This window comes from Mustela lutreola, chromosome 16 (assembly GCF_030435805.1).
Source record: "Mustela lutreola isolate mMusLut2 chromosome 16, mMusLut2.pri, whole genome shotgun sequence".
Taxonomy (NCBI): domain Eukaryota; kingdom Metazoa; phylum Chordata; class Mammalia; order Carnivora; family Mustelidae; genus Mustela; species Mustela lutreola.
Genome location: NC_081305.1, coordinates 51,052,610 through 51,076,224, shown reverse-complemented (window position 1 = coordinate 51,076,224; position 23,615 = coordinate 51,052,610). Strand labels below are relative to the sequence as shown.

Sequence of the window (23,615 nt, the reverse complement as noted above, 5' to 3'; positions counted from 1 at the left end):
TATGTGCACTCCCTTGATATGTTCTCAGGTCCCTGTTTGGGCACCACTTGTCGTGGCCATCATAACAAATCGACCAGGAACATGAGGGTAAGAGGATGAAGAAAAGAACTCGAGAAGCAGAGAGATGGGGGCAGGAGGAGCACTGAGGAGGATGTCCAACAGCGCTAAGTTTATTCAAAGCATTAAGTCCATATATATAGTGATATTACAATAGGAGAAGCAATATATCTGTGTCTAGTGAAACAACCACGAGTTTCCATAGTAAGTTTCACACTTAACCATAAGCAGACCTCGTGACGCCAAACGGCTGATGCCAGTACAATTATTCTGTATTCATACAACAAACCTGAAAGTAATTTATGGACTGTACTAGTGCAGCAAGGACCAGCCATGAACTTATGACCCCAACCAAATTGTTCTCATTTGTTTAGCAAGCGTGTGGGAAGTCACGTAGGCGAGCGTGCAACACACAGCACAGGCCCTTTCTCAGTGCTACTCGACTTTTCCCGTCCTAAACCTTTTGTTAGGTTTTTCGGACTTTAAAGGAGGCACAAGTCACTGGCCTGGTTTGGTCTCAAGCCTCATTGGGGCCTCCCACAGGAGTTTCAGGAAGGATCTTCTCTGTGGGCCTCCCCCTCAGATTCTGTCAATTGGTTTGGGCGAAAACAACACTGTTGTGTTAATTAAGGGCTCCAGGAGATTCTCAGCGACGCCCGGGGGGAGTCCGAGGGCTTTTGGTGGTTTTCTGAGAGTGGATTTGTGGCTTTGGTCCTGGAGAGGTGACAGGGTCTCTGCTCCGCGAGTCTGGGAGGATCGGGTCCCTGCAGCCCGCGGTTCCGATGCTGACCCTGAAATTGTGAGGGGCGGTGGCAGGGGACCACTCCCTCCCCACAAAGCAGGTGAGGAAAATGCAGGGATGGGTGTCCTCCTGGGAGCTCACAGTTTCTGAGCTGCTCCGGACACAAAGGACTGGGAAGTTGGGCCGTTTCTGCATCTGAGTCCTGCCCGTGGGCAAGCGCTGTGAGGACAAGCAGCTCTGTTTCTGGATTTCAGGGCGTTTTCTCCTGATGCAGCTGTGATTTCCCACAGATCCCTCGTGAGGATGAAATGAGGTGGAGGCGAAGGCAGAAATGGCCGGTTGTCAGGTGAGCCTGGTGTCCCCGCGGAGCCGTGTCCTCTGTTTCTCCACAGACCCTCGCGTTTAGAAGCTGCAGATGCGGATACCTCGAGTCCCGGTGCTTCTCACTTCTGCGTTCACCTGTTTTTAAGATCTGGTCAGAAGTGATACTCACAGTTAGGTTTTTAGAATGCTTTTCCATGCCCCAGAGCCTTCTGTCCTGTGTCCCCAACCTGGCTTCGATAGTGCATCAGCCGTTGTCACTTAGAATTAAAGTCCCGCGAGGAGTGACAATATTCCGTTGGTGGCAGATCCGGAGGGGAAGGAGTCAAGTCTGAGATTCCTGTGGCTGATGAGGTCTGGTCCTGGGATATTAGGGAGGGAAATCAATTCTCATTCGGGCTTATCTGGATTCTCTATCAGCTGTGTGCAGCCGGGGAGGAAGGAAATGCAGATACAAGCTCGGTGGGTATGAGTCCAGAAAAACTTGGAAACTTCTCATTCTAAGAAAGGGGATATGTGTGTCTTCATCTTTAGTACGTGAAAGAGATATTCTACTTAAAGTCTACTAGAGGAGGGTGCCTGGGGGTCTTCATTGATTAAGTTTGGACTGTTGGTTGAGCTCAGGTCAGGATCGCAGGTTCCTGGGCTGGTATCCCCGCTTCTGGCTCTGTGCCCAGAGGGGAGTCTGCTTGACATTCTCTTTTTCCCTCTCCTGCCAGTCTCCATCTCCTCTAAAGTATAAATCAATCTTAAAGACTGAGGGTGGTTCAATTGGTTAAGAGTCTGCTTTCTGCCTTCCAGCTCAGGTCGTGATCCCGGGGACCTGAGATCCAGGCCCGCATCGGGCTCTCAGGTGGGCAGGGATCCTGCTTCTTCCTCTCCCTGTGCTTTTCTGCCTGTTTGTCGTCTCTCTCTTCTCTGTTTGAAATAAATACATTTTTTTTTCTGAATTTTATTTACTGTGGCACCTGGGTGGCTCAGTGGGTTAAGCCTCTGCTTCCAGCTTAGGTCATCATCTCAGGGTCCTGGGGTCCAGCCCCACATCGGGCTCCCAGGTGGGCAGCTGCTTCTCCCTCTTCCTCTCCTATTCTACCTGCACGTGCTCTCTCACTTGCTCTCTGAAATAAATACAATCTTTGTAAAGAATTTTATTTATTTGTAAGAAAAAGAGTGAGAGCACAAGTAGGGTGTGCTATGGGCAGAGGGAGAAGGCACCCTGCTGAGCAAGGACACCCTCCCACCCCCAGCAATGTAGGAGGTGGTCCCAGGACCTTGTGTCTTGGCCTGGGCAGAAGGCTGATGTCCACTGACTGAGCCACTCAGTTGCCCCATAAATAGAATCTTTAAAGATGAAAATAAAAACAAATCTTAAAAATTAAAAGAAAAGAAAGGCATAAACTATGTATTACTAGCACAAGGACGCTGTGCCATCTCAGTTTAGTGTCTGTCAGTGGCTTGGGGGGCTAGATGTGGGATGGGTCCATGATTGGCTAGAAGCCTGTCCTGCAGCACTGCTGGAATTCCCCTGAGGGAGGAAGGACAAAGGCAGTGGAAGTTTTCCTGAAGACAGAAGAGATGAGCCACAGGAGGACACCGGGAGAGCTTGTCTGCAAGGGGTGGGGAGGCGGTTCTTAAAGGGGGAAGGAAGGTGAGGAATTCTGGGGAACCAGGAACTTGCTCCTTTCTGCTCACTGTGCCTGGTTGTCAGAAGCCCATTGGTTCCTTAGGGTCTTGGTAATTTTGAGGTGTATCCCCTGATGGCCCTTTCTGGACTCAGCCAAGGGGACACTGGGACCCTTCTCCACTCCTTTGCTCAAGCCTGCTTGCCTAAAAGCAGTCTCTACAGAAGGAAAGTGTTTGAATTGTGAATGTATACCCACTGTATTTGCACAATTAGATTTACATTCTGAATTCCTGCTTTCAATCCAATAGAAACTCCAGTGTGATGTGTCCTTTGATGTGCATTAGGTGCTGATAACATTTCTTTCCATTCAGCTGATGGGAACTTCTCTTAACTGGCTTTGTGCTGTCTGCCAGATCCTCCCCTGAAATGTTCCTATTTTCCCTACTGTCATTTGTAAGGGGGTACTGAGGAATATGTAGGAACTGTTGAATTTCAGGTGTCAACTTCTTTCTTCTGCATTTTTCTTGCTCGTAGGTTCGTTCTTTTTCTTTCCTTCCTTTCTTCCTTCCTCTCTTCCTTCCTTCTTTCCTTTTTTTAAATGTTTTCTCAGCTGAGAGAGAGCGAGCATGAGAGTGAGGAAAGGGAAAGAGGGAGAAGCAGATTCCCTGCTGAGTGGGGAGCTCAACTTAAGGCTCCATCCCAGGAGTCTGGGATCATGACCTGAGCTCAAGGCAGACCCTTAATCCACTGAACTGTCTGGGTCCCCTTACTTGTAGTTTCTGAGGAGGAGAACAAAGCCAAAGAGGTGTGGATAAAATTAAATGTCCTTCAGCTTCCAGTCTGTTGATAAATATCTGAGAAAGGCAGAGTAGGACATTCCTCAGGGAACTCACAACTGCCTCAAAGTTAACGTTTTGTTGGATGCAAAAAGCAGCCTTAGCCTAACAGTAGACCTCCAGGATCCTGTAATTCCTTTTTAACATATGAAAATTACTTTGGAAACTTCTTTTTTTTTTTTTTTTAAAGATTTTTATTTATTTATTTGACAGAGAGAAATCACAAGTACACTGAGAGGCAGGCAGAGAGAGAGAGAGGGAAGCAGGCTCCCTGCTGAGCAGAGAGCCCAATGTGGGACTCGATCCCAGGACCCTGAGATCATGACCTGAGCCGAAGGCAGCGGCTTAACCCACTGAGCCACCCAGGCGCCCCACTTTGGAAACTTCTTGAACTCTATCCCCCAAGTGTAGCTTGGCCACCCTCCTTCAAGCTCGTGGCCCCTGATAGATATCTGGGGGGTCTCCTGACTAAAGTGTTAACTAAACAGTGAGTGGCCTCACTTGCTTCCAAATTCCTTAGAGCCTCCTGTTATCCCTCACCCCTTCCCCACCTGAAAGCATAGAACCAGTCACTGCTCACATCCCTCTCCCCTTGCATTAGGACCACAGTATTTGTACCACGGGTATCTCAACAATCCTCTCTTTATCATTTACTCCAGAACCCTAATATTTCACATCAGAAACATGTCTAGAGTTTCTTGACCTTTGGCTTCTCTCCCACATCTCAACACTTTGCACTGGACAAGGAGGGCTTTCACCTCTGTAGTGGATAGAGTTGACTTCTGGGAGTGAAAGGAGTCAAAGTTCTCAACAAGGCAGCCCTCTGTCCCATAGGTTTTTCTTTAACTCCACACCCATCCCAGGGAGAAGGAAAGGTCAGATCTGGTTTTAGCTGGTGACATTAACTCCTACTTCCATCTTAGTAAACATCGTGAACTGTGTCAATGGCCACTTGGTGACTGTGATGTTTATTACAGGGACTGCTGACCTTCAGCGATGTGGCCTTAGAATTCTCTGATGATGAGTGGGGACGCCTGACCCACAGTCAGCGGCAACTGTACAGGGATGTGATGTTGGAGAACTACGGACACCTCCTCTTCTTGGGTGAGGAAGACTCTTTCCAGATTTCCCAAACCCCATTCAGGGTTTTATTCCTTCCTGTGTGAAGACTGTCTTTTCAGATATTTCTCTTGGAATGACTAGAATTCAGATCCAGGCAGAAAAGGAAATAAGTAGGGCTTTGTAGATGGAGAGAAAAATCTTCATGGTCTTTCCTTCTCAGCCTTAGCTTCTTCCTCAAGCAAACATCATTGCTTGTGTAAATGAGTGGTAGTTCTCAACCTTTAGTGACATGAATGGTGCTGCTCACATCTTAAACTGAAATTTCTCCTCCTTATTATCATGTCTACTACTAGGAAGTGTAGGTCAGGATGTGAACATTGGAAATTCCCCCAGTGTGTTCTTTTTTGAAGACTTTATTTACTGATTTGACAGAGAAAGATGACAAGTAGGCAGAGAGGCAGGCAGAGAGAGGTGGGAAACAGGCTCCCCGCCAACCAGAAAGCCTGATGTGGGGCTTGATCCCAGGACCCTGAGATCATGATCTAAGCCAAAGCCTGAGGCTTATCCTCCTGAGCCACCCAGGTGCCCCACCTCCTGTGTTTGCTAAAGGGACTGTTGGGGAACCCTTTTGGGAAACCATTTTCTAGGATTGTACAATATCATCTCTTCTCTCCTGAATGCAGGACTCATGGAAAGTTAGAATTGTCAGCAAGAGTCATTTTCCTTTTTCCTCATAAACAGGTCTCCTTCTGTCAAAGCCAGATCTGATTATTTATTTGGAGCAAGAGAAGGTGCTCTGGGATGTGAAGAGAAAGGAGACCGGAGGCTTCCATCCAGGTAGGTGGGAATGAATGAGGCAGATGACAGAGGGGAGGTCCAAGTCTGAAGGAGGAAGGTAGACCGTAAGCAGTGGTTTGATTAGCTCTCCTTGAATGAAAATAAGTTGGAGACTTGCCTAGTTTTATGTCTCTCTCTCCAACATCATGAAGCTCTTGCATTCTCTGGGGATTCTCCTTCAGGTGCAGTGATGGTCCATCACATTCGTAGGAGAGCCAGGAGACTCTCCTTCAAGGGGGAGGGCCACCTAATCTGAGAGCTTTCTATTGTTGTGAGGGCCCTGGAGAAGGCATCCTATTTCTGAGGACCTGTATGCTATAGCCTTTGTCAGTTCTGGTTTTCATTATGGGACAAGTAGGTCAGGGTGGTTGTATGCACACTGGAGTTTGTTGGAGAAATTCCTGGAACACTGGAGATAGATTTTTTAAAAATTTTATTTATTCGACAGAGAGAGAGAGAGATCACAAGCAGGCAGAGAGGCAGAGAGAGGGGGAAGCAGGCTCCCTGCCGAGCAGAGAGCCCGAGGTTGGGCTTGATCCCAAGACCCTGGGATCATGACCGAGCTGAAGGCAGAGGCTTAACCCACTGAGCCACCCAGGTGCCCCAGGAGATAGATTTTTAATATTCTCTGGCTTATGCTTTCTATGTTACAGAGGCGTTAATCTTAATCTTTAAAAAATTGAGTTTTGGTAACCTCATCAGTTAACAAAGCACTGCCCTAAAATAAGAAAATGTACTGTTTTATTTCCCTTCAAATAGTCTTTTTTCTTTTTCTTTTTCACGTAGAGAAATTTCTGCTCTGTGAGTTCCATTCCTCAGTGGTGAAATACTGTAATGTCTCTATTTGTTTACTAGAATTCCGACATAACAAATGCTACCGGGGAACTAGCACATTTCCAACTTGAACTTGTAGCCTTTAATAAATTGTCATTTATTACCTTATTTTTTAATAATTGCATCATTGTATGATTCTTCTATGAAGTTCTGGTAACTTTGTCATGTGTGTTTTCACTTTCTAATTAGTTTTTTTTTTTTTAAGATTTTATTTATTTACTTGACAGAGATAACAAGTAGGCAGAAAGGCAGGCAGAGTGAGAGGAAGGGAAGCAGGCTCCCTGCTGAGCAGAGAGCCTAATGCAGGGCTCCATCCCAGGACTCTGGGATGATGAATTGAGCCGAAGGCAGAGTCACCCAGGTGCCCCTCTAATTAGTTTTATATGAGATTTATTTTTGAATACTTTTACATCAAATGTCCTGATACGACATGGGCATGTGCTTTATAAGAAGTGAGTTAGAGGGGTGCCTGGGTGGCTCAGTGGGTTAAAGCCTCTGCCTTCGGCTCAGGTCATGATCCCAGGGTCCTGGGATCGAGCCCCACATCGGGCTGTCCGCTCCACGGATAGCCTGCTTCCTCCTCTCTCTCTTTCTACCTGCCTCTCTGCCTACTTGTGATCTCTGTCTGTCAAATAAATAAATAAAATCTTAAAAAAAAAAAAAAGAAGTGAGTTAGACAATTAATAATATCCCCATATAGTTTGTTTACAATTTTTATTTGTTCAAGACAGAGAGAGAGAGGGAGAGAGAAAATGAGTACAGAGGAGAAGGGCAAAAGGAGAGGGAGATGCCCAGTCCCTGCTGAGCAGGAGCCCAGTGCGGGGCTGGATCCCAGAACCCTGAGATGATGACATGAACAGAAGGAAGATACTTAACTGACTGAGTCCCCAGGTACCCTAAACCTCCATGTTTGAAAAATCCTTGTGGTCAGTAATGCAATGTTGCTTCATGGGAAATTAATCATGAGCTTTTCTTCTACCTTCCTCAGAATGTATCAGAATTTTTCCCCAAATACTAATTTCATATACAGAGTCTCTCTGCATATTTTCAACATCTATGATGTTTATTTATTTAGAAATGAAGATGTTGTTTGTTTCTTCTGTCATAACAGACTGGACTGTAGGGTTACATTCTGTGGAGGAGAACAAATATATTAATAACAATACACGTCTTTCAAGCTTTTTAAGTGTTAATAAAATTTTCATTTACAGCTATTTATGATTAATTTTAATGATTAATGAGAATTCTTTACGATATTAGAATCCATGAAGACATGCCAATCAATTGCCTGTTTTTCATGGGTATGTGGACACAGTTCAGAATTATGGCTATATAGAAGTTTACCTTTTCTGTCATATTTCAGTGTTTTATTTAGAATTTCATGGATTGATTTTTCTCTTATTCTGGCTTGGTAATTTCCTAAGAATGTGCTTCCTTGTCTGTCTCATTCCATGACATTAGTTAGGTGTAGGTTGGGTGTTATCTGTGCAGATTGTTAGAGGAAGAATTTCTAGCTCAGTATATTTGCTACAGCCCTTCGGAACAATTTGTTACTTAAACTATAACCCCTGGAGTATTTTACTAGTTGCCAAGCACATTTAGATATGGTCTTAAGAAAAACATATACTGGCAACAGGTCTTTGGGGAGAAGGACGATATATGACCGTGAAGCTGGGCAGCTGGGGATGCCCGGCTCGCTCAGGGTGGAATGAAATACCACCTGCTTCCCTTTTCCATTATCACTCCTTTCTCTTCCCAGAAGTGCCCATTGTTAGTTAGATGAGTCCTTTGAATGTGCTTGGTTAACTATAAACTTGGTACTCCTCCTTGCTCGTCTGCAAGACATGTGACTAATGTTTGACTTTCATTGGTCCTTCTGTTGGCTATTGTTTCTATCTAATAAAAGTGAGACTGTTGAGTTGCTCTGGGCATCAGTCTTTTCGACTGTTGTCCCCTGCTCCCAGTCTCTTGTAGCTGACTTGTTTGTGCTTCATTCTTCTCTCATCGCCGACTGGAAGCGGCAATATTTCAGCATATTTCAAGACCATGTGAGGATAACTCCAAAAAGAGAGGCCTTTATGCTTTTTGCCGATAAATTACCGTGTGTTTTTGTCTGGTGTTTGTATGTCGCACATATATACAGTGTCACCCCTACTTTTGGCTCCTTGATGCATGGTCAGTGAATGTTTTACCATGTCTAGGTGAGTTGTCAAACACATAGAATTAATTTCATGATGTATTTGTGGGTGAATTTTTATTCTGTGCATGAGAGAAGGACTTCTTGAATTCAGAGTAATTTCCAAACATTTTATACTTCTGGATACTTCTGTTTTGGTATGAAATACAAAGGATATAATTTAATTAATTGTAGGATTAATACTCATATGTCTTGGTACCTTTGTCATTCAGTTATGTGTCTTCTGTGAGTATTTTCATTGTGGTTACCTTAGAGATTCATTAAAACAACTTAGCTGTAAGTGCATCTTTTAATTTTGTTTTTATTTTTTAAAGATTTTATTTATTTATTTGACACACAGAGAGATCAGAAGTAGGCAGAGAGGTAGGCAGGGTCAGAGGGGGAAGCAGCCTTCTTGCTGAGCAGAGATTTCCGGGTGTGTCTCGATCCCAGGACCATAAGATCCTAAACTAAACCGAAGCAGAGGCTCAACTGACTAAGCCACCCAGGCGCCCCTAAAACAAACCTTTTAAAACTCACTGTCAATTATATAGAAAACTCTTCTTCCTGTCTCCACTCCTGCACACCCTCCCGACTTCATTAACGACATCACAAATTCTTTTATGTTGAATCCTTTATTACCCACATTTGTGATTTTTATTCTTTTATTTTTCTTCAAAACAAAACTGTAGCAGAAATAAATGTGACTGGTATCTCATTGCAACACACAGCACGTTTGTGTAATTGTCTACATATTTATGTTCAGCAGAGAGCTCTGTGTTCTCATGTGGTTGTAGTTTCTGGGTAGAATCCTTTTATTTCATCTAGAAAGACTTCCTTTAATGGTCCTTGTAGGATCTATTGGTAAGCTTAGAGGGGTTTTTACTTGGGAATGTCTTCGTTTCTGCTCTGTGGAAAAGAATTTTGCTCAGTAAAGTATTGGTGGCTATTTTTCAGTCTTTGAGTACCTGAGTACATTCTGTCAGGCCCCATTGCTGTTGAGACTCGTGAGAATCCTAGTGATTTTTAGGAGCTCTTGCACAAGATGAAGTGGATTTGTCATTGTGTTTCTTTTTAGATTTATTTATTTGTTTGTTTATTCATTTATTTATTTGACAGAGAGAGGTCACAAGTAGGTGAAGAGGCAGGTAGAGAGGGGGAAGCAGGCTCCCTGCTGAGCAGAGAGCTGGATGGGGGGCTGAGATTATGACCTGAGCCGAAGGCAGGGGCTTAACCCACTGAGCCACGCAGGTGCCCCTGTCATTGTGTTTCAAAGGTCTGTCTTCATCTATGGTGTTGGGTGGGTTAATTACAACACATCGTGAGTCGTCCCATTCTTTGTATGTGGTCTGCTGTATATACCATAGTTTTATAAGGAAGTAATTTGAAGAAATAAAATACGAAGGCAATCATAAGGAAAAGACATTTATTGTAGTGCACTGGATTTATCAAGCAAACTTCTCTGTGTCTAAGTGGACCGTTATTGGTGAAAAGCACATTAATCAATGGTCAACTGTGTTTGTTAGCAGACATGAAAGGATTCAGGGGCAGATGGATCTCTAGAGAGGGAGAGTTATTTTCAGTGTGATTCATTTTTCTTTTGACTCTATTTTGTACATGTAGATGGGTATCCAAAGAAAGCCAGAGTAGCAGAAGTTTCATCAGATAAACTAGACTTTTATCTTTTGTTTATGCTGCATTGATACCAGCATACTGCTGACCTCACAGAATGGTTTTGAGTGTATTTCTCTATTTCAAAATTATTGCTAAGATTTTTTTTAAAGATTTATTTATTTATTTGACAGACAGAAATCACAAAGAGGTAGAGAGGCAGGCAGAGAGAGAGGAGGAAGCAGGCTCCCTGCTGAGCAGAGAGCCCGATGTGGGGCTCAATCCCAGGACCCTGGGATCATGACCTGAGCTGAAGGCAGAGGCTTTAACCCACTGAGCCACCCAGGCATTCGTATTGCTAAGATTTTGATAAGGATTGTTGGGAATGATTTTGGTAAATGTTAGTTTCTTTCTCTTGTCCTGAACCATGGCTTACCATCTAATGCCCAGAGGTTCTACCTAACGATTGCTAATTGAACAAAGTCACTACACATAGAATAATAAGCCATAGCTACACAATTCTCAAGGACTATAGATCAAATTTTACCCTGTATGTTTCACCTGTTGGTCTGTGAGCATAGAGAACACAAGCAGAGTTTTAGTTTTGATCTGCACAGAATGCAATGTGTCATATTAAGCTAAAGACAGATTTTGCAGTCCCAGAACTAACTAGGAAGAAGCTCATGTACATACATATGTGTGTGTACCTGTATCTTCAGAAGGAAAAGGAATCTTGGTTCAAACCAGGTCATTTCCAAGTTTGACTTCCTAGCAAGGAAAGAGATTCTAGATTCATAATAGAAACAGTGTTTTTCTCTGTATTGTATTGAATTTATGCTTCCTACATCTGGTGTATCTTAGTTTGAGAATCTCCCCATGTGAATAGTCTCTTTTTTGTTTTTTTTAAAGATTTTTATTTATTTATTTGACAGACTGAGATCTCAAGGAGGCAGAGAGGCAGGCAGAGAGGAAGGGAAGCAGGCTCCCTGCTGAGCAGAGAGCCTGATGTGGGGCTTGATCCCAGGACCCTGAGATCATGACCTGAATCGGAGGCAGAGGCTTTAACCCACTGAGCAACCCAGGCACCCCGAATCATCTCTTACATAACTGGGTTTTACTCCTGTAGGATCTACTCTGTTTTCCTTATTCCTCTGTCAACCTATTGCTTACCTACCTTGAGAGAGATTTTAACAAGAATTTCCATGGAATGACATGGTATTCAAAATTTAATTTAAATGTGAGAGTAATTCTCCAGGGAGCATTATAAATTCCACATAGTTAAATTGAGACTTCAGCCCTTCCTTTGGGATTGGAAAAGTAAGAGTTACTTAGTTATAATTCTTTTCTCTTCTAGGAAGTGACGTCATCCATGTTGGTCACTTCAGTGTCAGCATTTGATTACTTAAAAATGTGGAGAGTTCATGAATCTTGTTTCTGTTTTTGTTTTTTAACACTTCCTTGAAGGAAACAAAGATGGGATAGGACTGGGTGCTGAGTAGTTGTTCTAACTTAAACAGAACACAGCATTCTGTTAGGAGTGATGGAGCAGCCCAGCAGAAGAGATGAGACAGATCTAAGCTGAAACATTGGCTTGGATTCTTCATCTGGGGAGAGGACCCCTGTCCAAGGCTACACTACTGACTCTGAATCTAGAAAGGTAACTTCCTTTCTTCCCAAATGTTGTCCTCTTCTTCTGTCTCATCTCTATTTCAGGAGTGGAGGCATCACAGCTGACTTTCCTCCTGTGTTATGGAAACCTCGTTGTCACTGCACTCCCCCTCCCACCTAAGCCAGGCAGGCCCTTGCCTAGCCTAAGGACTAGCTTGGAGTTTTCTAATGCCACTGTAAATGGTTGATAACGGGACCACGTGAGGCTGTATGTCTGTTTTAAATACAATGTCCTCACCACTACACTGGAAGAAAAGCAAAAAACCATCACTAGGCCACAGAATTAGTTTAGGCACTTGGCACTGGAAATTGGGAGGACAAATAAAACATGATGTTGCGACAGTTTGAGAGGAAGGTAAGTGCTATGGAAATGAAATATGGCGAACTCTTGAAATGTGAGCAGAGATCTGGTAGAGAGGTCTCTTTGGTCACTGCAAGGCCTTAGGAAGCTACTCGTGATGAGCTAATGGGACAGAGAAGCACTCCTGGGAAATGTGGCTGTCTGGGACGTCCGATGCTTTTCTCATGATGTAATGTATTCCCTGCTGGTCTTGAGGACCAGTTGTTATTGGATGCCAGAGATAATTGTACTCTCTGAGGCCCAGATGCATGGAGTGTGTGGAGAGGGGGTATTAGTTGATTTAAACATGGTGGGCATAGCTTAAAGATGTCACATGACAGAGTAGATGTTGAAGACGAAGAAGGCTGCTGGACACTACCGGTGAGAACCAGCCAGGTGTGTGTTGCGGTTTCACAAAGCATTGGTATCCCAGGAATATAACCCAACATAGTTCTCATCCAGGAGTAACATTCGAGTTAGGGTAGCATGGTACGCTCATATTGAACATGGGATCAGTTGAAGGATGATAGATTTTTCAGTAGCTGTTCTCCTATGGTCAGCAGTACCATGAAAGCCTGTTGTGTACATGCAGAAAAGAAGGTGGCTATGTGCATATTTACAGATCTAGTGTGTTGGTACATGCTCAGGTCTTCTGAAATAGCCCAGATAACCTCAAGCATAATCTGATTTTTACATGTATTATTTCTGGGATTGTTCACCCCTGGCCATAGTGCTTATACTTGAATTTTCTTGGTCCCAGGATAACTGCCCAGCACTGGGGACCAATCCATGTTTCTTGTAGCAAAGGAGATGGTGTAAACCTGACAGGACATAGGGGATTTGATTTGAACCATTTCTGTTCCCATTCAGGGAAACCATCCTCCCCAAGGCACCACTCTCTCTACTGACCAGAACTGTCACAAGGGCCAGTCTACATTGAAACACACAATTGTAGCAGAGGTGGATGTGGAAGATGTTTGTGAATGTCTTGTTTGAATTCTTTCACAGTGTCTGGCACAAAGGGTGATGACACTTTGCCCTGAAACTGACTAGCTGTTTCAAAGAAACCCTAAAATTGAGAGTGCCCTTAATCTGAGTGCATGGGATTTTCTGCTGCATGCATTGGCATGATGATGGAGACCTGCTTAAGCCTACAATTCTTTCTGATCGTCCAATAAAAATAGTCAAATACAGATATATCGTGAGAATACTATATTCAGCACTATATAATCCATAACATGTATTAATGTCTTTCATGCATTTCTTAACTTAATACTTAAAATACTTTTAATACTTAAAAAAGTATTTACATAAGTTCCAGATTAGTTTAAAATAAGATATATTCATTTATGTTACAGAAAGCTCAGGTGAGAGGCAGGGGCAGGGCAGAGGGAGAGGGAGAGAGAATCTCAAAGTGACTCCCTAGTGAGCTTGAGGCCTGACACAGGGCTGGATCTCAGGACCCTGAGACTGAGATCATGACCTGATCTGAAATGAGTTGGAAATTGAACCCAGTAAGCACCCAGGAGCCCCACTTTTTTTTTTTTTAAGCATTATTTATGTTAGAGCACACTAGTGAGTAGAGTGAAGGCACAGAGAGAATCCTGAAGCAGACTCGCTGCTGAGAGGAGAACTGATCACGTGATCTAACCCAATCCTGACATCAGGAACGGAGCTGTAATGAAGAGTGGGCACTTAACCAACTGAGCGACCCCAGAACTCCTGTTCCCATTCACCTAAATTGGGATTGCTTTCATTGAGGAACATGATCAAAAGTGTATCCAGGGTGATCTCAGCAAGCTGAAGGACGGGGGAGAAAAAAGAGATGGAAGAAGAGAAAGCCAATATAGATTCTGTTATAGATAAATCTGATAGAGTCAGATTTATTAATGAGTGAAGGAAAATGTGTATGTGTGTATGTTGTATGTATGTGTGTGTGTCCCAACACGAACATGACCACAAGCATGGAGGGGTTGTGAGAGTGACCTCTGTGGGGATAACTCAGGATATAGTTGTAACTTAGTTCCTGCAAAGGTTGTCAAGTTTTGTCTGGGTCAGAATCACTGGGAATACTTGTAAATTTGGATCACTGTGCCCAGCCTTACATTACCATGTCAGTAGCTCTGGGGTGCAGCCCCCCACCTTTCCTTTCTTACCCAGTCTCAGGTGGCTTTCTAGGGACTAGACCTTGAGAACCTATATCTGGGGACACGTTCATAGTTGGGTTCTTCAGGAAAGGTAGCCCTTGAGTAATGTAGTGAGATACTCAGGTGTGTCGTCTTGATTCTCCAGGTGTGAACCTGGACTCCTGTGTGTTGGGCCTTTCCTGTATTGCACTTTGGATGCCTGACCTTTGATAATGGAGGAGTCAACCAGGAAACCACTCAGGCTCCATAGGTGTGGTATGGGCTGGAATGTTGACTTTGAAGTGTCCGTTCAGGGAAGCTGTTCTAGGTGCGGACAGCTGGATGAACCATATTATTGTGCATCAAGGAGGAAAGAGAATCTAAACCCGGGTCATCTTCTAGAAGGGCCTCCTCCTTCTCTGTCCCGTGTGCCTCATGTTCCTACGTAGGTCAGCCAGATTCAAACCCTGACTCTGCCTTCCTTTATCTACATCATTTCTTTCAAAATCAATAAATGAAAAAATAAATCATGTCTTCCAGTTCAAGGAGAATAGTATTAGCCCTAACGCATAGAATCCAGAGCATTGAATACATTAAGAGCAGATTCAGTAACCGTGGGACATACATTGTATGCAGTATACAGAGGATCGTGTCAGATGCTAGTGAATATTTTGGATTTTTTTTAATGATTAAAAAGTAGCCCATAAGTCATGTTTCATATGGAATTGTCTCTGAATGCCAATAGTGCACCTTGTAAAAAGAAAAAATACCCTGTGTGCATTTGAAATAGGGAAGTATCTGTCTGATGCCAATTTTCATTGGAATCCTGTGGAATCCTGTTCACTCTTGTATCTGTGCCTTCTCCTTTTCTGAAATGTCAGGAAGGCAAGTATGAGTGGTTTTATACTCTATCATCTGTATGTAGCCAACTGTTTGGCATTCCTTCTAGAGGTATCCCATGGACCTCTGAAAATTCTGGTGTAAACCATGCACAATCATTTTTAATATAAACTTACTCTCTTTCTGCACAGAGGGCTAGACATCTGTCCATGGACACACGTGGACTCCTGAGTGCCTCCAAAACCTCCAACTCCGTGATCAGCCAGGGCCAGAAGTGATACTGAACATGTGGCAGGACCGAAGGCCATTTTCTGTTGCTGGACAGGAGCCTATAAGAGAGGCTCTCAGGTTGTCTAGGGTCTCTGTTCAGGCTTCTAGTGGTCCAGGAACGGAGGCTAGCATCAACCATGGGAAGTGACTTAGAACGTGCATAGCTATCCAGACAGAGAACATAGAATGTTCTTGTTCAAAGCATTGGCTGGACACTCAAGTCAGTCACAGGTGCTGACAATTCCCCTTAGCCAGGTAGGTTTATCTAAACAGGGGAATAGGCAATCAGTGGACATTGTCTGTAATAGACTCCCACCCACACCGACAGGTTTTGGGTGAAAGATTTTTACCCTGACTTTGGATGAATGCTACTTTGTTAGGTTCACAGCGTGGCCAGGGATGTGTCTTTGGTGGTACGGTGTGCGTCTTCCAGGTCTTTGCAGTTGGCCCTAGGGCGGATGCCTGGAAGATCTCAAAGTCAAACCTTCCAGGTACATTGATTTTGGCATCTACCCTGCAAGTGACTGTATAGCAATGCCAGGTGAGCAGCAAAATATCATGAAGGAAAATGTACCTGTACTGTGGTAGATATCTGAGCCAAATCATACATGTGCCTTATACAGCAATGTCACTCTTCCTTGAAGTCATGTAATGACCTCGTGATCTGCATGAGCGTTTCCTTGATGGACATTTTAGTTATAATGGTCATTCCACTCATATTTGCGTATAAGAAAGCTTGGTAGTGTAGTGATAGCATCTTGATCTTGGGTCGAGGACAGGTGAGTTTATTGTACTGGAAAACAGATGGTCTATTTTCATGGCCAAGGATTGGGCATACAAGCTAGATGTACCTTGAAGATACTGGGGTTTCCTGTGCTCAGAGTGTCCAAAACAAACCCACCGCATGTGCAGTGTGTCCCTGTATGAGTTGGGGGTGGGTGGCTGGCCAGCGGAATTAGTGTGATGAAGACGTTTATGATGTTTGCTGTGTCGTGAGCCATAAGACACTTGGACTTTGACCTGGGAACCTCTTGGCTTCTGCCCATATTGGAACACTGTTACAGACCAATGGGTTACAGGACAGAATGCATGTCATCTTGGAATTTTTATATTTATTGAGATTATCCATGGACTTTATTCAAAACAAAATAGACATTCATAGGTCTGTTTCTTGTTTATTCATTTAAGTTGTTGTTTTGGTTGTACACATAAGTGAATACATATAGTATTTGTATGTCACTTAGTTCACATCGCATAACACCTTCTGGGTCAAACCACATTATCAGAAATGACAAGACAATGAAAAAAGCTGAAAGAGATACAAATACAATGAATAGCCTGAATGTTACCAGTGTGGAATGGAGAAGGATGATGGGCAACATGAGGAAGTGGGAATGGGAAGTACAGGCTTCTGTGGGGTGAAAAGAATACAGGGAAGTCCTCCAATGGTTTTCCCATAGTATTTTATGGTGCCAGATATTAGCTACTATTGGTGAGTATAGTAGCACCTATAGAGTTGTTGAATCCGCATGTTGTACACGTAATGTAATGGAACATTGTAAAGTATATATTAATATAAAGGAAATCAAGATGGATATCAAGAAGCATATACATACGTAGATTAAAGTAGTGTCTTAAGAATTTGCAGGGAAAGAAAACTAACCCTACTCTTCCAAAGAAGCTAATCCTAAGTACTCACAGTAGGATAAAGTGCTAGGAAAGCAAACTGATCTGTATCACAGTGGAGATAAACATTCCTCAGTGTAGAAGGGAAGGGACAGGGAAAGAGAAGCATGTGCCCAGCAGAGCAAAGAAGGGAACTGGAAGACCAAGAAGAGCCTGTGGTTCTCACAGGCAGCCCAGGAAGAGCAGCCCAGGGTGTACATGGAAGGACAGTTATTCCTGTGAGAGCTTCTTAACTCCATTTCCTTGAGTGTGGTCTCCCTCCTCTCACCACTGAGGAACATCAGGAAGGCTTTTCTTTGGAGGTATATTCCTCGGGGAAGACCAGAAAGTGCAACGAGTTTGTAGAACTGCTCATTTTAGGCAAAGTCAGTTTTCAGAAGGAAGCCTAGTTTCAAAGAAGTGATCCTGTAGCCTGAATCCATGGGTATTAGTAGAAATGCAGGGGAAACTTGAAATTGATAAAGGCCACGGATGCAGTGAGGTTCAAGCTACAAAATCTAGCATTGCAGCCGGAAGCAGATTGTACCTGCATTTCTTGTAAAGGAGGGAGCTGTTTCCATGAGTATGGTGGCATGGAAAATTGAAGAAAAAAAAAATAAGAAGTGCAGAGAGGAGTGATTGGGTTAAGTTTGTTATGCAGGAGTAGGGTTGGTTTCAATGAAGAGTGAAGGGAAGCGAAGGACTGCATACTCACCTGTATGCTCTGCCCCCTTTTTAGGAACCTTTGAAACTATCGTGATTCAGTCCTGGAATTTCGAGCGGAGCATGCATTGTTGATCAGGTGGCATGTTTGTGAAAAGTAGAAACTCAGATGCTACCCAAACGTCCAAATGGGAGTATGAATTTTAACAGGATCTTCAGTCCATTGTCATACACATTAACGTTGGAGACGTGCACATCTAGCTCAGCCAGACTCTTTATTCTACTCCTGACGTCATGTCTGTAGGACATTAGTTTGATAACTGTGCCTTGTTGTATGTCTTTTTTTTTTTTTTTAGATTTTATTTATTTATTTGACAGAGAGAGAGATCACAAGTCGGTGGAGAGTCAGGCAGAGAGAGAGAGAGAGAGAAGCAGGCTCCCACTGAGCAAAGAGCCCTATGCGGGGCTCGATCCCAGGACACTGAGATCATGACCTGAGCCGAAGGCAGCGGCTTAATCCACTGAGCCACCCAGGCACCCCGACTTGTTGTATGTCTTAAATCAGAATATATGCTCTTTATTTCCCAGATTATTTTGGGTGTGGGTTATAACAAAAGGATGGATTTTGATCTTTGTGCAAAAATGGTATTGGAGTTTTGGCAGAGATTACATTTTCTGTAGATCCCTTCAGGATTTATTGTGTCAATTATTCCATTTAAAGAATATAGCTAGGGGCACCTGGGTGGCTCAGTGGGTTTAAGCCTCTGCCTTCAGCTCAGGGCATGATCCCAGGGTCCTGGGATCGAGCCCCATGTTGGGCTCTCTGCTCCGCAGGGAGCCTTCTTCCTCCTTTCTCTACCTGCCTCTCTGCCTACTTGTGATTACTCTCTCTCTGTCAAATAAATAAAATCGTTAAAAAAAAAAAATAAAGAATATAGCTAGGTTTCCTACTTATTCATCTTTTGATTCCTGTACAGTCTTATCGCACTTTCCATCGTTTGTGGTTTGACCTCTACCATTATGTTAAATTGGAAGCATTTATTGGGAGGGGGGTGCGGGCGTTTGCTGTAAATGTATGATGTCTCTGTTTTGGGAATTGTTCTTTGTTGTGTAGAAAAAACTAATTTTTATGTGTTGGTTTTTGTACCAGCTTTATAAAATCCATATGTGTTTTAACAGGATTAAAACAATAAGGATTTTGAGGAGAAGAAACGGCAGTGGCGTAGGAGGGTCCTAGACTCATGTGTCCTGTTATGAGCACCATTATGTAACTATCAGGTCTTTCTAAATGCCTCAGACATTGGGCTGAACAGTGATAGGAGAAACTCCCCAAGTAAGAGGAGAGAAGAGGACACATGGAAGATGGCAGATAGTGTGGAGACATAGTTTAGGGAGGAAAGGAGTATAGCATTGTGGCCAGAAGGGAACCCCGGTTGTGCAGTAGGTGTCATGACAGAGGACCTAAGGAGGTTTCCCAAAGCCATTGGCTTGGAGAGGGAGAAGGGCTGAATTTCTTGAGTTCTTGGAACCAGCACATCTCAAAGTCTGGAGGTTTAATGGTCAGCAGCTTTGGATGGGAGAGAACCAGGAGGGCACTGGGGTGCTCCTGGAGAGAAGGCTGGCAAACAACCTGGGGGCACCGAGTGTGGAAACAGTCATCTGGAGAACACCTGGGGTTCACAGTGGGGAGAGTATTCAGTAGTCTAGGAGCACATTCCTGAGAGGAAACATTCAGTGACATGTGACTTACAAAACATGGGAGCCCTCTCCTGTAGCATAAAGCAGAGCCCCACTCAGTGAGGACATTGGCTGTCTGCCTTGCTTGTACCAGTCCCCACCCCCTGTGATCTGAGGGGACTGCTCTTCTCAGTGAGGCTTTCCTCAGTCTCAGCAAGGTCAGCCCCTGCCCACATCACGTCTCCTGAGCTGCAGGGCTGCAGTCCTGGTGGAGTTGATGTGAGGTCTCCTTTCACAATCAGAGCAGAGCTAACCTAGTTCAAACTGGCCACATTCAGGCCAGGGACCAAACACTGCCTGTAGCAGGCAAAGAGAGCCCTTGCAGACCACTGGTCTGAAGGATACAATAGGACACATCACTGGCTTTTCTAATGGACAGTGGAAAGTAGAGACTTAGAGAAATGCCGAGATGAAAGAATTTATCCCAAAGAAAACCAGCAGATAAGACCAAGGGCAGACATACAATGAAAACAGTAGTAAGGAGCTTGATGGAGAATTTAAGGTTGGGAAACCATAAAGATACTGAAGGTCTGAGAAAACAATAATGAGAACTTTACCACGGAGATAAGAGTTAAAAAATAATTGGGTGCTTGGTGGCTCACTTGGGTAAGTTCCGACTCTTGATTTCTGCTCAGATCTCAGGATCCTGTGATGTAGGCTCAAGTCACACTGTGTATTCAGTGTGACGCCTACATGTGATTCCCTCTTTCTGTAGCTCCCACCCAAAATCTTGTGATTTCCCCCCCTCAGATATTGTTGCCTCTTAAAATTTTATTCCTACAATCAGTTATACTTTGTCCTCTTTCACTTCCTCACTTGTCACTCAGGCTTTTTTCTGTTACTCTTCACTTACTTCATGGGCTGTCAGTGTTGTTGGTCTTTTCTGCCAAACAACTCTTCCTGTGCTTGATATGTTCCTATTTTTACCGTACTCTCTTTGATTCAGTTCAGTTTTCTGTTTTCCATATCTTCCATTCTTCTGCTAACTTAGAGCTCATATGATCCTTTCTGTGATTGTTAGAGATACAGGAAAGTGATTTCTGCTACACTGGGACCATATCACAGAATTCTCTGTTAGGATATATGGTCAGTATGTTGTGTACCATGTTGCATATCCATGGGGAAATGAGGTCCTGATGACTTTCTCAGCCATCTTTCTGTCATTGTCTGAGTGACTTGGTGCTTCTGCATTTGAAGTCATCAATATATTCTTCTGAATGTAGTAAGTGCAGTGGTTTTACTCTTATTTGGTATCTTTCAGCTCTGTCTTCACATGAGACCCCGATTTTCCTGCTACAGCAGAGCAGAGAAGGTTCTTACCAGAACGGGTCAACGCACAGATACAAATATAGTGCTATTGAGATTTTACACTCATGTACAGACTGGGACAGTGATGGGGATGGTGACGGGCATCAAAGAAATCCTGGACGATACACCCAAACCAAGGCAATTGCCCTTAATGAGACTCTCACTGCCCCAAATGGTGAAGGATATAAACCGCTGTGGAAGACCTCCCTTTTTAAGTCAACTGTTTCTGCAGAGCAGTGGGTCTCTGTCAGTACAAGCTCCAATCAAATATTCAACCATAGCTATTTGTTGACAGACCATTTGGAACATCTGGAAAGTAACCGAGTTCATGCTGAAAATAATGATTTGAGCCATTTGGAAGATAGGATTCGCCTGACCTTAAATCAGAGATTTAGAAATGAAGAACAAAGTCCTCAGTGGGATCCATTTGAGAGGGACTTCACTGAGGAGTCGACCCAACAGTATGACCAGAGGCTTTTCACTGGAGACAGAATTACTCAATGCACTGAATCTGAGAAAACATTGGACCAGGGCTCCAGAGTTCACAGATGTGTCAGGGCTAGGTTTGCTGAGCACCATCATGAATGTGATAAATGTGGGGAAGGCTTTCATCCAAGCTCTAACCTCAGTATACTCCCTTCAGGAGACCGTCCTCACAAGGATAATGAATGTGGGACAGCTCGTAACCAGTCCTCCAGTGTTGCTGATCATCAGAGAATTCATGAGGGAAAAGGCCCATTCAGATATAATAAACCAGGGACCATGTTTAGTCAGTCATCAAGCCTAAACATCAAGGAGATAATCCCTATGGGAAGGGAAACTTATATTTTTAAGGAATGTGGTAAATCCTTTGACTGCCACTCAACACTATCTCAACATCAGCGAATGCATACCAGAGAAAAAGTATACAAATGTGAAGAAGGCAATCAAAGCTTTAAGGACTGTTCATCAATAAATGGACATTCGCAGATCTATTCTGGAGAGAAACCCTGCGAATGTCAAGAATGTGGCAAGGCTTTTAACAATCACTCAAGTCTTAATAGACAGCACCAAATTCATATTGCAGGGAAAAATTGCAACTGTAATGAATGTGCCAAAGCATTTACATCATGCTCAAAACTTATTCAACATCACAGAATTCATAGTGGAAATAAACCTTACCAGTGTCAACAATGTGGCAAGAGCTTTAACCACAGCTCAACCCTTACTCAGCATCACAGAATTCATACTGGAGAGAAACCTTACCAATGTCAAGAATGTGGTAAGAGCTTTAACCAGAGGTCATCCCTTACTCAACATCACAGAATTCATACTGGAGAGAAACCTTACCAATGTCAGGAATGTGGCAAAAGCTTTAACCAGCGGTCATCTCTTGCTGAACATCACAGAATTCATACTGGAGAGAAACCTTACCAATGTCAAAAATGTGGCAAGGCTTATAACTGCCTTTCACACCTTTCTCAACATCATAGAATCCATACTGGAAGGAAACCTTACCAATGTCAAAAATGTGGCAAGGCTTTTACTTGGAGGTCAAGTTTTTCTCGGCATCACAAGATTCATAGTGTAGAGAAACCATACCAATGTCAAGAATGTGGCAAGGCCTTTAAGTGGAGGTCATATCTTTATCAACATCAAAACATTCATAATGAAGAAAAACTTTACCAATGTCAAGAATGTGGCAAGGCCTTTAACAACAGCTCAATCCTTATACGACATCACAGAATTCATACTGGAGAGAAACCTTACCAATGTCAAAAATGTGGCAAGGCCTTTAGCAGGAGGTCAGGTCTAACTTACCATTACAGTTTTCATTGTGGAGAATAATGTTACCATGTGAAGAATGTGGCTAGCCCTTTAGGGACAGCTCAGCTCTTACTGAACATTACAGAACTCATACTGGAGAGGAACCTTACCAATGTCACGAATGTGGCAAGGCCTTCAAGGTGAACTCTGCACCTCAGTCGACATAGTAGAACTCATACAAGAGCATAACCCTATGAATTCCAAAAATGTGGCACGGCCTCTTAACTGGCACTCAAGGCTTAGTCTGCATCAGAGATTTTGTGATGGAAAGACATCTTACCAATATCAAGACTGTGGAGGCCTTTAACCACAGCTCAGGTCTTACTCAGCAGTACAAAATTCATACTGGAGAGAAACATTACCAATGTCAAGAATGTAGCAAGGTCTTTATACACAGCTCAACTCTTACTCGACATCACAGAATTCATACTGGACAGAAACCAGGCAAATGTCATGAATTTAACTGGAGGTCAAGTGTTACTGAGAATCAGAGAATTCTTCCTGGAGAGAAACATTACCAACATCAAGAATGTTGTTAGGCCTATTCAGGCACTTGGTCCTCACTAAAAATAATATTCATACTAGATAGAAGGTTTACCAGTGTGTAGAATGTAAGAACAGGGGCACCTGGGTGGCTCAGGAGGTTATGCGGCTTCCTTTGGCTCAGGTCATGATCCCAGGGTCCCGGGATTCAGCTCTGCATCGGGCTCCCTGCTCAGCGGGCAGCATGCTTCTCCCTCTCCCCCTGCCTGACATCCTCTCTACTTGGGCTCTCTCTCCCATCTCTCTGTCAAATAAATAATATAGTGAAGAATGAAAGAAAAAGAGAATGTGAGCAAAATTGGCTAAAGAGTGCTCACCGATTCAGGCCTACAGGAGAATTCATATTGGACAATAACCTCACAAATATAACCAGTGTGGCAAGGCCTTTTTCTCCATGCACACCTTCCAAACAGAATTCATAACTAGAAAGACACCGGATGAATAATGTGGCCAAACCTCTAGCAGGCACACAACCCTTCCTGCACATCACAGAATTCACCCTGCAGAGAAAACTACGGATGTAATTAATGTGAGAGAGTGCCTAAGGAC

At 43.5% G+C, this 23,615-nt stretch overlaps 1 protein-coding gene across 1 annotated transcript; it reads left to right on the top strand.

Moving 5' to 3' along the window:
• The first annotated feature begins 12,454 nt into the window (after positions 1–12,454).
• LOC131817673 (zinc finger protein 83-like) lies at positions 12,455–23,062 on the top strand. The gene is made up of 3 exons (XM_059151209.1): positions 12,455–12,489; positions 21,854–22,487; positions 22,823–23,062. Exons 1-3 carry the CDS (start codon positions 12,455–12,457, stop codon positions 23,060–23,062), a joined length of 909 nt encoding a protein of 302 aa, XP_059007192.1.
• The last annotated feature ends 553 nt before the right edge of the window (positions 23,063–23,615 follow it).

Coding starts and splice junctions, on each gene's coding strand:
- LOC131817673 (XM_059151209.1), top strand. CDS start 12,455: ATGTTGAAGACGAAGAAGGCTGCTGGACACTACCG. Junction 12,490..21,853: donor AAGGCTGCTGGACACTACCG/GTGAGAACCAGC, acceptor TCAACATCACAG/AATTCATAGTGGAAATAAAC. Junction 22,488..22,822: donor AATGTCAAAAATGTGGCAAG/GCCTTTAGCAGG, acceptor AAGACTGTGGAG/GCCTTTAACCACAGCTCAGG.